Source organism: Nothobranchius furzeri, chromosome 3, assembly GCF_043380555.1.
Source record: "Nothobranchius furzeri strain GRZ-AD chromosome 3, NfurGRZ-RIMD1, whole genome shotgun sequence".
NCBI lineage: Eukaryota > Metazoa > Chordata > Actinopteri > Cyprinodontiformes > Nothobranchiidae > Nothobranchius > Nothobranchius furzeri.
The window spans coordinates 6,039,333-6,054,248 of record NC_091743.1 but is presented as its reverse complement, the minus strand read 5'-3'; the positions used below and the strand labels follow the sequence as shown (position 1 = coordinate 6,054,248).

General features: G+C 43.7%; 1 protein-coding gene across 1 annotated transcript in view; it reads right to left on the bottom strand.

The window, feature by feature from the left end:
- Nucleotides 1–358: 358 nt before the first annotated feature.
- The window catches only part of acad9 (acyl-CoA dehydrogenase family, member 9), a 39,581-nt gene continuing 25,023 nt past the window's right edge, over nt 359–14,916 (bottom strand). Inside the window, exons 8-18 of the mRNA XM_015976828.3 lie at nt 11,992–12,065; nt 11,844–11,919; nt 9,058–9,128; nt 8,856–8,975; nt 8,645–8,773; nt 7,298–7,377; nt 3,157–3,283; nt 2,996–3,073; nt 1,095–1,223; nt 933–1,005; nt 359–774 (exon numbers count right to left, since the gene is read on the bottom strand). Of these exons, the coding sequence (XP_015832314.1) occupies nt 674–774; nt 933–1,005; nt 1,095–1,223; nt 2,996–3,073; nt 3,157–3,283; nt 7,298–7,377; nt 8,645–8,773; nt 8,856–8,975; nt 9,058–9,128; nt 11,844–11,919; nt 11,992–12,065 (1,058 nt within the window). The 3' untranslated portion in view covers nt 359–673. The remainder of the gene's footprint in view (nt 775–932; nt 1,006–1,094; nt 1,224–2,995; nt 3,074–3,156; nt 3,284–7,297; nt 7,378–8,644; nt 8,774–8,855; nt 8,976–9,057; nt 9,129–11,843; nt 11,920–11,991; nt 12,066–14,916) is intronic.

The following is a 14,916-nucleotide window of genomic DNA, read 5'->3' as shown; positions in this document are numbered from 1 at the left end:
GAGAGAGAGAGAGAGAGAGAGAGAGAGAGAGAGAGAGAGAGAGAGAGAGAGAGAGAGAGAGAGAGAGAGAGAGAGAGAGAGAGAGAGAGAGAGAGAGAGAGAGAGAGAGAGAGAGAGAGAGAGAGAGAGAGAGAGAGAGAGAGAGAGAGAGAGAGAGAGAGAGAGAGAGAGAGAGAGAGAGAGAGAGAAAATGAAAAAATAAAAACTGATTTGGCTCCTCCGAAATGGAGCCTTCAAAGAGCACGCTCTAAGAGCTGTTTTGTTTGTGAACGACACATCATCACTTCCATCCAGAGAAGCTCTGGTTCTGAGTGGACTTAGCAGTAACAGCAGCATGTATTCAGCCAGCAAACACTCATTTGGTGTGTTAAAGTAAAGAATTTATTCTGATGAGGTCAAATTTCAGACAAACCTGAGGAAATAAAAGACTTGTTCTTTGGGTGTGAGTGTCTGACCGACGAAGAAAGCATGGTTTTCACTTTAAAAACCGCAGAAACATATTTACATGTCTAGATCTATGCATGTGGTCTGAAACTCCCAGCATCTGGATGAAAGAGCACTTAGTAAAGTTTTATCAGAAACATGTTATTACTCCGTCTGTGACTGACAACCATGAATCATTAAGCCTAAATAAGTTAAACGCGACTAAAGACAGGCTGTTTTCATGCAGAGCTCAGAAAGTTCTTTCCAGAGGGTGAGAGCAGGTGTAGGCCCTGTTCGCTAAGACGGCTGTAGCAATCTTCTTGATGTTGGCATCGTTGTTTTCAGGAGAGTCTGGAACAAATCGGCACAAGAACAATAAACAAGCCAGAGTTAGATGTTAAACTGTCATCCATCTGGATTGGACTGAGTGTGAGATTTCCTCTGAATCATGAAACCTAAACCCTGTAGTGGGTGGAGCTGGTCTCAATCCGCACGCAGGTTTCACTTACGCTTCTGCAGCTGAACCATAAGGAAGTTGTTCTTGAAGAAGGTGTCATTGCAGAACGTATTGGTAAGCAGAACCTGGAAGAGCCAGCAACAGCTGAGTGAGGAATACTATGATGTGTGTGTGTGTGTGTGTGTGTGTGTGTGTGTGTGTGTGTAAAACACACCTCCTGGTCATGGTTCCTCAGCCCGATACAGATGGAGCGACTGGCTCTAGACAGGACGGCCGTCATGGCGTACAGGTTGATCACTACGTCTGCCACTTTCTTTAGGGCCAGCTGCTCATCCACTATGGTCTGACATCATTAGGAGGGAAACTAGCATTACTCATTTGACTGAAGCAATGCCTCATCTCTGCTGAACAGGAATCCCCTCAAAGCAAGTCTGATTTAGTCATGCAGGACTTCAGTGTGTGACAGAGAAAACAAAGAAAACTGAATCAAAGAAAAAAAACTTGTTTATTTTAAAACCATGATAGTTGGACAGACTAGCTGCTCGTAAACGTAGACGCCTGAGCGTGAGATCAGAGGTTGCTACTGCAGGGACCAGCATCACTTATCTAGGTTTAGTATTTCTGTGATAATTCTACAGGATCAAAGGGAAAGTCTGACTTGCGTTCAAACTGAATAAACAATATGAGATGCCCAAGTTATTCTGAGATGACACGAGCACTGGAGCAGCTGTTAGCAGATACCATTTCACTTTATCAAGCACATTTACAAACATCATGGGAGCTGACCAAAGTGCTTTACATATGTTACAGGAAAAGGAGTGATAAAAAAGACAACCATCTATGGCAGAAAGTGGGCGTGTTGAAGGCGGGATGTGACTAAAAAGCAGCTGAAAACATTTCTAGATAGTTTCTGATTAATGAAGCGGAGATTGCGTGCAGCTGTGCGTACTCCATGTTTGATAGATCACAAACCTACTTGGCGTAAGTACTTTTTTTTTTGCTGAGCAAACTACGCAATGTTTGATAAATGAGACCCCTGGAGCCAATGCTCATGCGCCAGTATCGGGGTAAACATGACTCCGCTGGTTTGTATTGATCAAGAACCTTGCTGCAGCATTTTGGACCATCTGCAGTCTGTTCACGGCCAAGGCAGGAACACCAACAAGTAAATAATTTGCATAATCTAATTGAAAAGTGATGAAGGCAAGAATTGCAGACTCTAGAAGCCACTGTTTCTACAAAGATTTCTGACCTGTTAGACATTGCAATTGGAAAAAACTTGCCCTCACCACTACATATATCTGTGGCACCGTCGTAAATTCAGCATCCAGTCTGACACCAAGACTGGTAACACTGCTGGAGGTCAAAAGCTGGACAATTCTGAGCCAATAGATTTCTTGGGTCACAAAGAATTGCTTGTTTTTGCCTCATTTAGTTTCAAAGTTAGCAGATAGTCACCCCTTCACTACAGCAAGACAACCAGTTAACCGCTGAAAGGTGTCCACTCCATCAATTGCCACATAGATCTGGCAGTTGTCTGCACAGATATGGTAGCCAATGTTAAAATACTCTAAGATCTTCCCCAACAGTAATAAATATGGTGAACAAGAGTGGCCCCAGGATAAAGCCCTATGACACCCCAAAAATCAGGAGAAGACAGGGTGATGCACAGGCACCCAGTGGCACACTAAATACTCTGCCAATCAAGAGTGAAACCAGTTCAATGCAGTTCCTGACAGACAAACCCAAGAATGAAGGCAGTCTAACTGTACCCGATGGTCCACGGCATCAAAAGCTGCTGAAAGATCCGTCAACAGCAACACATAGGACCCTGAATCAGACACCACCAAAATGTCATTCTGCACACTAATCAAGGCTGCCTCACTGCTATAGTTTGGTCTAAAAGCTGAATGGCACACGTCAATCAGTGAGTTAGTTTCCATGTGAGCCATAACTTGCAAGTGGACGATTATCTCAAGAACCTTTGAACGGAATGGGAGCTTTGCAATTGGGCAGAGATTAACAAAGTCTGCTTGGTTACCGCACACTGTCATTGTGACATCAGATGGATGAGAAATCAGATGAGAGGAACCTCTGAGCAGAACCAAAGCTTACCTTTCCATATCTGTGCAGCAGCATTTCCACGGTTGATCCAAAGAAGCTGACATTCTCCTCCAGTTTCTTCGCGCTTTCCTTTGAACATAAAGAGGAAGTTTTCAAAAATAACTGATTCCAAATAAATTCTTGCAGAAAAAAAGATTATGTAAGGTTCCTACTTCCAAGCTAGGATGGACCACCCAGTCATTCCCTGTCAGACCGAGGTCTACGGAGCCACCTAGTGAAGTCCTTATACTCTTGCCAACCATGCCTATAGCCAAGAAGATGTTTCCTTTCTTCAATTCTCTGGAGGTAGAGCAAAAGACACATCTTCATGAACTCTACCACAAAAGGTGGTTTTCAAGGAACGCTACTCAGCCTAAAACTGTAAAGCGTGGTTTGAATCAGCTTGTCTTAGTGTAGTTTTGTTCCCATGCCAGCTCCATGACAGAAAGTGGGTGCACCCCTCATAGGTGTGGGGGGAGTGGGGATGTGCGGCAGTCCCGATGGAGGTGGGTGTGCAATTCTTACTCCTGAGAAAATAACATGAGGTGACCAGAAAACAGTGTAAGGTAACCTGTATGTTCCACAGAAATATAACTCAACTGAACAATGGTGGTGTTGCTGGACATTTTGGTCAGTTTTATGGCTGCAAAGCAAAAAACTCCAAAGCAACCAGTGACTCCGCCCCCTAGCCAATCAGTGGCTAGAATCACGTTGCCAGCCTGGCTCAGCCTTGTACCTCAATGGAGCAGGGACTAAAAATAGCGGAGAAAGTAGAACACAAAATCACTTAAAGGTGTAGTTCACTGAAATACCTATTTTATGATCATCTCTGATTATAATCAGTCACTCTGAGTTTTTCATCCAGGCTGAACATGTAAATAGTCTCCTACACCTGTCTCCTGTATTAGCTTTGGACAGAACATAGACGGAGAAACTCTAGGATTAGAAAAGATGGCAGTCTGTCAGTTACCACTTCATACCAGAAGATAGTGGAGATGTGTAACCTCAATTCAATTCAATTCAATTCAAAAATACTTTATTAATCCCAGAGGGAAATGGATTAACTTCAGGCTGAGCAACACTTATGGGTGTGTTTATATTTAAAGTTCATGAGTTTTTAGTGTTTGAAAACTGCCTCCCATTGAGAGGTTCCTGGTCGGGGAGAGGACGAGAGGGGGAGACGAGTGCAGCACGAAGAAGCCGAATAGATGGATAAAACTTACAATTCCTGTCAGGTCTGGTCTTTGTCAACTGATCTCTTTCTTTGGTCATGACTGACTGATTATGAAGCAGAACACTGACTCTCTGATGAAGAAATTCACTCAATCCAGCCAGAAAGATTCATGCTGCAGCAGTGCGCAGCAACAGACAGCTGGTGCACACTAGCATCTGCTCCCCTCCTTTCCGCCAGCCCCAGCCTGGCCGCGTTTGTTCCACACTGCTATAGGAGTATAGACGTGATTAAGCACGTGGGTGGTCTGTGATGTCATGAGCGCAACTTTGAGCACGTGGGTGGGGCAAAAGAGCTCACAGAAGTCCGCGATTCCAGGGTGTCTCCATTATTAAACAAAAGTGGCCTGAGCAGTCTTGACTTTGGAGATTCTCTAACTCAGGGTGATAAAACCTCACATGCAGGCTTAAGGGAGCCAAATTTAAGACTTTTTAAGACCTTTTTTAAGGCCAATTTGACCAAATTTAAGCTATTTTTTAAAATGAAATTTAAACTATAATTTCCAGCTATTGCGAATGTGGGATTAGCCATCCAGTTACCATAAAAGTTGCACGTCCCCATGGTGCAATCTCCCACTAGCTTAACCAGCTAATGTGCTCATCTAAAAAAGCCCCCTTTCACAACTAACTGAATGTGTACGGTTTTGCTTACGCCAATATCATACACAAAAAATGCTGAACACTAACTAGAAATTCATGAAAATTGAAATAAAATAATCTTATTTATTGGGTCTTTGGTAATTTTAGACCTTTGGAAATTGTATTTAAGGATTATTTGTCATTTTTAAGGATTTTTAAGGCCTTAAATTTGGAAAAGCTAATTTAAGACTTTTTAAGGACCCGCGGATACCCTGCTAACTCTTAAGATTATAAATTCTGCTTTGCTGTTGTCTAGCAGTACTGTGTGTGTGTGTGTGTGTGTGTGTGTGTGTGTGTGTGTGTGTGTGTGTGTGCATGCGTGCATGTGCGCTCCTCACAGCAGTGAGAGACAGAGAAAAACAGCTTCAGTCAGAGGGTCGCTAGCTCCATGCATCCAGAATGATAATGAATCGCACATGCAGGAAGCCCCGGCAGACTGATCCTATTTACCAATCCGAGGCTCCCGTATTGCTACGCATGATTTTGAGCCAGACAATCAGTCAGCAGCATGCGTGCTGGACCAGTTTAGCTCCAGGCAGACTGCCTCAGGAAGAGGGCTGAAAAGACATCCGGTTGCGTGCGGGAAAATCCAAGGCTATCTAAATGAGAACACTTCCAAACTGGTCCAGGCGGAGGTGAGGTGATCCTCTCTTTCCAGTCAGTTCACGAGTCTCCAGAAGAACAAAAACATGAATGCAAGTCAACGGGGCTAAAAGAGCTATTTTTAAATCTGCTTTCCCTTAAGCCCTGAATCGCACATATGTTGTACTTAAATTTAAATGAAAAGTAATGTGTATTTCAACCACGCCAGTCACGTACTTTGAGATTTATCGGCTTGTAAAAATTCATAATTAGCATGTCTACAAATCAATCGTTGGTACGTCGCATATATGAAGTCACCACAAAATCTCCTCTCCCCTAGCGTAGCTGCCACATGACCAGATTTATGATGGTTATTTCTCCCCGAAAGCAGGGTTTGAATTTCGCTGAACTTACAACCATAATGGACATTCATGTCAACCAGGTAGTTAAGACCTGTTATTACCACCTGAGGCGTCTCTCTAAAGTTAAGCCCATTTTAAAAAGGCGTCATCTTCATTCAGTTGTCCATGCATTTATTGCTTCCCGTCTCGACTACTCTAACTCAGTGCTGTACGGTATCTCCTCCTCCACTCTCGCTCGACTTCAGCTTGTGCAGAACGCAGCAGCTCGTTTCTTGACTGGCACCAGGCAGCGGGAACACATCACTCCGGTTTTAGCAAATCTCCATTGGCTCCCCATCCATCTCCGGATAGAGTTTAAGATCCTGGTTTTTGTGTTTAAATCCCTAAATAACTTAGCACCTGGCTACTTGTCTGAGCTCATTCACCCATATGTCCCTACAAGATCTCTCCGCTCAGCTGACCAACACCTCCTACATGTCCCTAGCTCTCGCTGTAAGTCCCGCGGGGAGCGCGCCTTTTCAGTTTGTGCACCGAAGCTCTGGAACCACTTGCCCCTCCCGATCAGACTCTCTTCCTCTCTTTCCCTTTTTAAGTCTCGTTTAAAAACTCACTTTTATTCTCTGGCTTTTAATTCTGTCTAACTTATTCCCTTTCTACCTTTCCTTTTAGGGTTGGATTACTTGATTTTAATGGATTTAGTTTTTATTTTTGATTGTTTTTATTGTGTGTTTTGTTCAGCACTTTGGTCGGCTCTCATGCCGTGTTTAAATGTGCTATATAAATAAAATTGGTATGGTATGGTATAATGACCTTCTTTGTGTCTGGTTCGATGACGTCATATTGGTGATGCGCATTTGTAGTCCTGGTTGCATTTTCACAGAAAACCTAAAATAATGTTTCCCCTTGTTCGAAAATAAGCAATAATTTTTAATTCTTCTGGTGACCCATGTTCCGGAAGTAGACAGGCGTGACTTAGGCTCCCTATAAGACTCCAAATCATGCCGTCTGAAGCTTACCTCTGAGGTGGCTTACTTCTAGTTCCTGAAACAGGCACATCTGAGCTTATTTCCCCCCAAAGTACAACTTATAAGGCATTCATTCCTACTAGAGACCACTGCACGTGTATTTAAACATGAGTACAGTTGACCTTGAAAGAGTAAGTCATCCCCAAATGAACTTTTCTTTGCTGATAAACTGTATAAATAAGTCAATGTCTAATAGAGCTGTAGACACTTGTAGTCATTATTTTTGTGTTTTAGTTAATCTTAAGAATTTAGATTTTCTGCCTAAAACCGTCAAGAGTGACTTGTTACTCCAGAGTTTTTCAGCTGGCATCTGACAAAACTACCACTACATATCCCTGTGACTGTAATGTGCCAACCCGCTACAACGAGTTCTCCCACTAGAAAAGTTGTAAAAGAAAACCACCCAAACTGTGCAGAATAGAGCCGAGCCAAGTCAAGCCACAATGAGTAGTGGAAAAGGCCTTATAGACACATACTTTACTTTCCTAGTGAGGACATTCCCAGCATGCTGCATTCCAGTCAGAGCAATGTACATCCTCAGGATCTCATTGGTTCCCTGGACACAAACAATACATTCAGAACAATTTTTTCTCTCAAGGATGGGCTCAACAAAACTTTTATCAGCACATTTGGTAGGATAGTTTTAGGGGTAATTTCATTCAAAGGTTGTGCTTCACTGAGAAAAACTATCACAGACTAACTTTTGAAGTTATAGTCCTGCTAAAGGGTACAGTGTTTTCCTTCTATTGGCTTTACCCTGGCGCTGTGTAACAGATATAATGGGTTTGTGTCACTTTAAGACTTTGTTGGTTGCAAAGGAATGATGTCATAATCCAGCAACAACCTTTTATCCTGGGTGTTTCTCAATGCCTTGCCTTGATATCTTGGCCCCGCCCCAGTTGCCTAGGAGATACGTCATCGGGAGCCGCCAACACGTGTTCCAATTTTCATGTTCTACTGAGGGGTGTGTTCTCCGTTTGTTAGCCGTTTAGCTAGCTGAGCGAGGATACACGGGAGGTGTCTTCTTGTAGCCTAGCCTTGGTCAAAAATCACCCATAACACACCGCAGTATTTTCAAAAGGACGGCGGATCAGAAGCCGGCAGCGACTTTGGGGGCAAATTTCAAGTTTAAAAGTAACGGTTGGATCTAAAATGACGACTTTAGTCGTCATTGGCAGTGAGTGAGTTAATTGTTGGCGTGGACTTTATGACTCTCAATTCATTGACAACACATGTACCCTCCAGAACTGTTATCATGGGCGACAATCCCTCATGTTCCTTCTTTACAATGTAAGTTTGCGTCTTATGTGCATTGCAGCCCCCCCCCACCCCCCACCCCCGTTTCTCACAACTCTGGACCTCGCTCGAGGTTACTGGCAGGTGCCCATTGCCAGTGATGCTAAATCAAAAACAATTCCCCATGCCGCTGCCTTTTTTGTGAAGATCTCTATGTTCTTTTGTAGAAGTTTTCTAATGCTCTGGGATATGATGCTGCAAGTATGAACTTTTCCTTCTCGTTTGCTCGACAATGTACTGGGAAGCATCCTGTCTGCTCATTGGTCAATCAATGAAACCTTCACTGATTGGTCCTTGTCCGAGCGACAGCAACGAAAAGTTGTCATTTTTCTTCATTCTGGGATCACGTCGCTGGCTCGCCTATGCACGACACATGCACAAGTGCAAAAGAAAATCTGAGTGGTGGCTGCAACTCAGTTTCCATATAATTTCTGTTGAAAACATTTAAGTTTCACCAGTACATTAGAAAAAAATGTCTTTTAGCTGCTAGAACATTCCAATGTGGATCTCACTAGTTTATCCAGTACCTCAAAGATGGGCAGGATGCGACAGTCCCTGAGGTAGCGCTCAAATGGATAGTTCTTGGTATAACCCAGCCCTCCCAGAACCTGCAGAGCTTCACTGCAGCAGACCCAGCCTCCCTCGGAGCTGAACACCTGCAGAGGACAGACAAGACACTGTAAGAACAGTTGTCTCACACTAGTTTCATATGAAGATAAAATATCAAAGCAATCTAACCTTCACCATGGCAGCCTCGAGGGAACACTCTGGTACTCCTGGTCTGTCCATCATCCCAGCTGTCAGGTATGCCATGCTTTCCATCACAAAGGCATTAATGGCCATCAGTGCAAACTTCTCCTACAGGATCAAAACAAACTCTTCACACATTTCTAACACAACCATTCACTGAACACATTCCACTCAGAGGTAACTCCCCTACCTGGATCAAACCAAACTCACTCAGACTTCTATTAAACTGTTTCCTGGTTGCAGCGTATTCTGAAGTCAGCTCTGTGGAAAAACAGTTGTTACTAGCCTGCAGCCATGATCATTCACTAAGTTATCAAAGTCAACATTCAGCAAGTCCTACCAATCTTGAGAGATTAAAGATCAACATCACTCAAATTTTAACACATTTGCAGAGGTCTCTAGTAGGAATGAATGCCTTACAAGTCCTACTCTGAAGAAAAGACTCAGGTGCCCTGTTTGAGGTAGGGGTGGGTGATATGGGAAAAAAATCATATCACAATTTTGTTTTAGAAAAATCATTATCACGATTTTATCACGATGCATTTTCTGAAAATTCAGATGTTTAAAACATACCTCTTCACAGAAAACAGGATAAAAGATTTGATAATCCTAAAAAACATTAAAATTCCAACATCTACTCATCCATCCATCTAAACACAGTTGAGAGCAAGAGATATATGTCTCAAATTCCCCACAGGCACTTTTATTTAATTACATATTTTTAATTAATGTAAAATAACTTAAATTGTAACTAGAGGTGGCTCATATCCTATCATCCACAATATTACCAGTAATTATGTCTTGTCCAGAGAACAAATCTATCATGTTAAGTTTAATGGGCTCGACACACGGGAGGCGACATCGCCTCTCCTCCATTCATTTTCAATGAGACATGCGTGACAAAGCGATAATCGCGGGTCTCCCTCCTACCAAGCGAAACGCAAAAAACGTGCGTGTGAAATTTTGCGCTCGTGCACGTGTCGTGCACAGGCGACCCAGCGACGCGATCCCAGAAAGTTGAAACATTTTCAACTTTTCATCGCTGTCGCTCGGACGAGGACCAATCAACGGGGGTTTCATTCACTGACCAATGAGCGGACAGGATGCTCCGTACATCTCCGAGCAAACAGGGAGGAGAAGTTGCTTATTATTATGTTTTATATAGTAAAATCACAAGTAAGATTTCACATAACTCTAGCAGCACCTTGTGAAACATCATATCTACCATTTTATTAACTCTGAACCGCTTAAATAACCTTAATTCCCTCCAACCTGACACAGCCAAACAAAACAACGGAAGTTTCGATTTCGCCATGGAACAGAACGCGTAGACGGCTTTGCCGCTGGCCGCAGATCGCCTCCCATGTGTCCGGTAATAAAAGCGACGGCGACAAATTTCCCTGATCGCGGTTGTTTGTCGCCTCCCGTGTGTCGAGCCCATAACTCATGACGCATCCTTATCTCATGTCTCTAAGTGGTCATTACATGTTTTCTCATGAGTCTGTTCCATCAGGAAACCTCTGGGTCAATGTTTTGATCTAAACTTTGCATTAACTGTGTGACTTTTATAATTCGTGGAGGTTCGTGTGTGTTTTAACAAGCCTTATCACTGTGGCTGCCGACTGGAGCTTTGTTTATGCCAAACCCCTCCGCCGCGCAATCAGGAAACTGCCACGGAGAGCCGTGAGGCACAAATAGCGGGAGTGTAATCCTGTCCTAACTAGCTGTGGTCAGGATTACAGTCCCGCTATTTGTGCCTCACGGCTCCTTATAACACAAACGAATGTCCCCAAATAATGAGAGCCACTAAGGTAAATGCAAAGTTTAGAGCAAAACATCGACCCAGAGGTTTCCTGAGACTTGTGAGAATACATGTAATGACCACTAAAGACGGAGCAAGTTAATGCTAGTGCCTTGCCGCTATAATCGAGTACGGTGTGCTTCTTCAAAGATTCATTATTGTTTGTCTGCATCTTAATGCATCGATTTAGATTATTTTCTTCAGCTCTACCATGCACCCCAGCTAAACAAACCAACACGCTGCCTTAAACTTGCTCGGATTGGTTCATCGGTGTGTCTGTCCTGCCGACAGAAGCAGACTAGCCAATAGCGTGACTCTGGAAAATGAGTGCCTGCCGACGCATCAAGAAATAACGCCACAGGTGATAGAACGCAAATAATAAGATCTCTGCAATTTGGTAGATCGATATTACTTTATTATCCGTAATGATATATATATATATATATATATATATATATATATATATATCTTATTTCCTGTAGCCAAAGCTAACAGCAACATGACTCTACCACTGAATCTGTTTGCTCTGCAAAGTTTATGTTTTTCTCCACAACAAACACAAGCCTCGAGGAGTTCTGTTATTTGGTGGAGTTGCTAATGCTAATTGTTAGCTTTGACTAGCTGAGACGTTCTCTGCAGTTTCCTGGACACTAAACCAACAACAGCCTTCCTTGTTGGGAGTCAAGATGGGTGAGTCCATGATTGTTACAAGACAGTGTGACGTAGATCTATCAGGCTTTTCTAATCCTAGAGTCTATTTTCTCAGAAGCCAATGCAGAAATTGCAGGGAAACTCAGAGTGACCGATTATAATCAGGTATAATCATTAAAGAATAGTTTTCAGTGAAGTTGACCTTTAATAGAAAACAACTGGACTCTGATCATTTTGATCCTGTTAGGACCTGGGATATGGTCAGGATGATCCGCACCAACCACACAAACAGGAATTTGAATAGAAGGGCCAGAAAATCATGTGACCATGATGACCACTACTGTCCCATCAGCAGGTTTGTTTAGGACTACTATGTATATGCCTGCTAATCCCAACCCAAGTTTCAGAACTGAAGAAGCTTCTTGAATGAGAGACTAAATCAGAAAGTCTAGTGGTTTTTTATTAAAACTGTCAAGATGACCAGGTCCTGGACGACTGTGAATCTACACTATCATTGTTCCTACCTATCAGTTTTTTGATCATTCCAGCACACGAGCTGCCCATACTGAACCTCCCTGAGTTCAAGATGTTCATGGCAATCTGTTACAACAGAAATAAACTTTAGTTACATTGTAGAGAGGCTCAGGAAAAGCAGCTGCTTCTGATGTTTACCTTAAATCCACCTCCGATTTCTCCGATTACATTTTCCACTGGTACTGGAACATTGTCAAACGACACCTCACAAGCTACAAAACACAAATGTTAATAAAATGTAACAATTACTTTCACTTTTTTTTCCCAGAGACACAACTTCGCCCCCTTGCCTGTTGGGGGATGGTGGTTTGAGTGGCGCCTGTGTACAGCAGCCTGGCCTCTGTCAGTGTGACCCGGGGTAGCTGTGGCTACAATGTAGCTTATCATCATGTGTGTGAATTGGTGACTGACAGTTGTGTAAAGTGCTGTGGAGTTATCTGACTCAGAAAGGTGCTATACAAGTGCCAAGGGGCCTTATAAAACTTTTCATAGAAACTACTTAAGCTCAGAAAACACTGAGGATTTCACCTGCGCAAGCCAGATGGCTGTAATGGGGATGGTGGTGGGCTGAGCCTGGGAATGAAAGTTTTGTTGAATGTGCATTTAATGCACACTATACCAACTGACATAACTAGTTGTTTTATCCACAAACTTGAATATTCAACTAAAGCTTAATTCATGCTTCTTGGCGGTCTGATGCTCACCTGCAGAAGCTGGCTCTTGGTACATAATGTCACCTCTCTGGAGGAGAAAGAGTCTGAGTGTGTGTGCGACATTGAGAGGTTTCAACTAGATATAGTCAGATTCACCTTGACGCATTGCTCTGGCTCCAGGACCCGTTTCCTAGACTAGGGCTGGAAACTCAATTTACTCTGAAATGGAGTTGCAGCTGCAGGCAATATCCCGTGGACATTGGGGGAAGTTCCACTGGATTGGCAGACTGGGTTGGTGGTCCCCTTGATTAAAAAAGGGGACCACAGGATGTGTTCCAACTACAGAAGTATCACACTCCTGAGCCTCTCTGGTAAAGTCTATTCATGGGTTCTGGAGAGGAAGGCTCAACAAATTATCGAACTTCGGATTCAGGAGGTGCAATGTAATTTTTGTCCTGGCCGTGGAATACTGGACCAGCTCTATACTCTTAGGGGGGTCCTGGAGGGTGCGTGGGAGTTTGCCCAACCAATCTACATGTGTTTTGTAGATTTGGAGAAGGTGTTTGACTGCTTCCCTCGGGAGGCCCTTTCCAGGGGTACTTCGGGAGCATGGGGTACCAGGCCCTCTGATATGGGTTTTTAGGTCCCTATATGACCGGTGTCAGAGCTTGGTTCGCATCGCCAGGAGTAAGGTGGGGTCTTTTACAGTGAGAGTTTGACATTGCCAAAGCAGTCCTTTGTCACAGATTCTGTTTATAAATTTTATGAACAGGGTTTCTAGGCGCAGCCAAGGTGTTGAGGGGATCCATTTTGATGGCCTAAGGATTTAGTCTTTGCTTTTTGCAGATGATGTGACAGTGGAGGATGATTTGTAGGTGACAGCAGTGATGTACAGGTTGCCAAAAGAGGAATCGGGTATGCTTCTCCTCCCGCTGATGACAGGCGAGGCACAGGCAGCGGCAATGAGACTCCTGAAACTACCGATGGGGAGTTGGACATGCTGGAGCTGGTGGTTCTGGAACAGTTCCAGGATGGATTACTGATGGGAACATGAGAATGGGTCCGGTGCCTTTGGCCAGACAAACTCCAGACGGCCATCAACTTGGCAGAGGATCTTCTGGTGGCGCAACCACAGTGTGTCCAGACAGAGCAGTTGGCCCACACCAGGATCATGGCTCGAGACCAGTCCTGACACCCAGAGGATGCAACCAAATCCCGGAACCAGGTCTCTGGCACCAGCGTCGTCTGGCCCAGGATCAGAGGCAGTCCCTAACCCAAGTCCCGCTGACAGAGCCAAGAAGTGACGCACTGACCCTTTGCTGGAACTGCGGTCAGCCGGGACACCTGCAATGAGACTGTCCAAGAATGGAGGTCGACAGAGGATCCAGAATGGTGCAGCCGGTCCGAACCGGACTCAAGGACCCCTTACTGGTGCTGGTAATGTTGGGGGGAGTCCAGGGGAGGATTACGGTTTACAGGGGCCCATAGGCTATACTTGTTAGGTACCAAAAATGCTTGGTTGAAGCGAAATATTCTTTCCTATATTTTTATCTGCAGATATTTATTTTAATTAGGGCTGTCAAACAGCTAAAAATGTTAATCTAATTAATCATAGGGTATTTGTGAATTAACCATAATTTACCAATATTTTCTGGCATTTTCATCCATTTCACCTCAGCAGCCAGGATCCGGGTTTAAGTTATCATCCGCCATCAGCCTCACCTGGCTAGGACCTTCTGCCGGGCTCCCATCAGAAACTACTTGAAGCAGGTCTGCATCTGCCCCCAAGTGGACAATATCAGCTTCTCTGACTGCTTGTTCCCTCCTTTGAGCTAGCATCATGAACCTCTGCCGCTCCAGCTAGCATAGCTCTGTTGCCTTCTTCGTGAACGTGTTGCTTTTCTATAACCTGCTGTTGGGTCCAGTAGCAGGTTTAAAATAACCTGACAATTTTGGGATTTTCTGCAGAAGATTGTTGTGCTTTTGTTCTTTGATTCTCTCCATTTTTCTTTTCTGACTGCCGCTCTTATATTTTCTTTCTGATATTTTTTTTTCATTTTCCCTCGTTAAGTGCACGTGTCACGTGACACGTTACTTAACTCAAGACCGCCACAATGTTTACCCAATCAGGGTCGCTTATGATTTTGTCGGCCAATACAGTTGAAGAATATTGTTGCATGTAAATTTAAATATATTTTTAGCTGGCCAATGGGGGCCCCAGAACACACGTGTGGCCCTAGGCTTAAGCCATATCAAGCCTGTGCATTAATCCGTGCCTGATGGAGTCACACACTAGGTGTTAGCGAACCCTCTGTGAGGGGTTGTTTTAATTAACTATATCCCTAGTGATGTGGACTAATACCCCACTGTTCCACTTGAATTAGCCTTTAAGGGAAAAAATACATAGTAT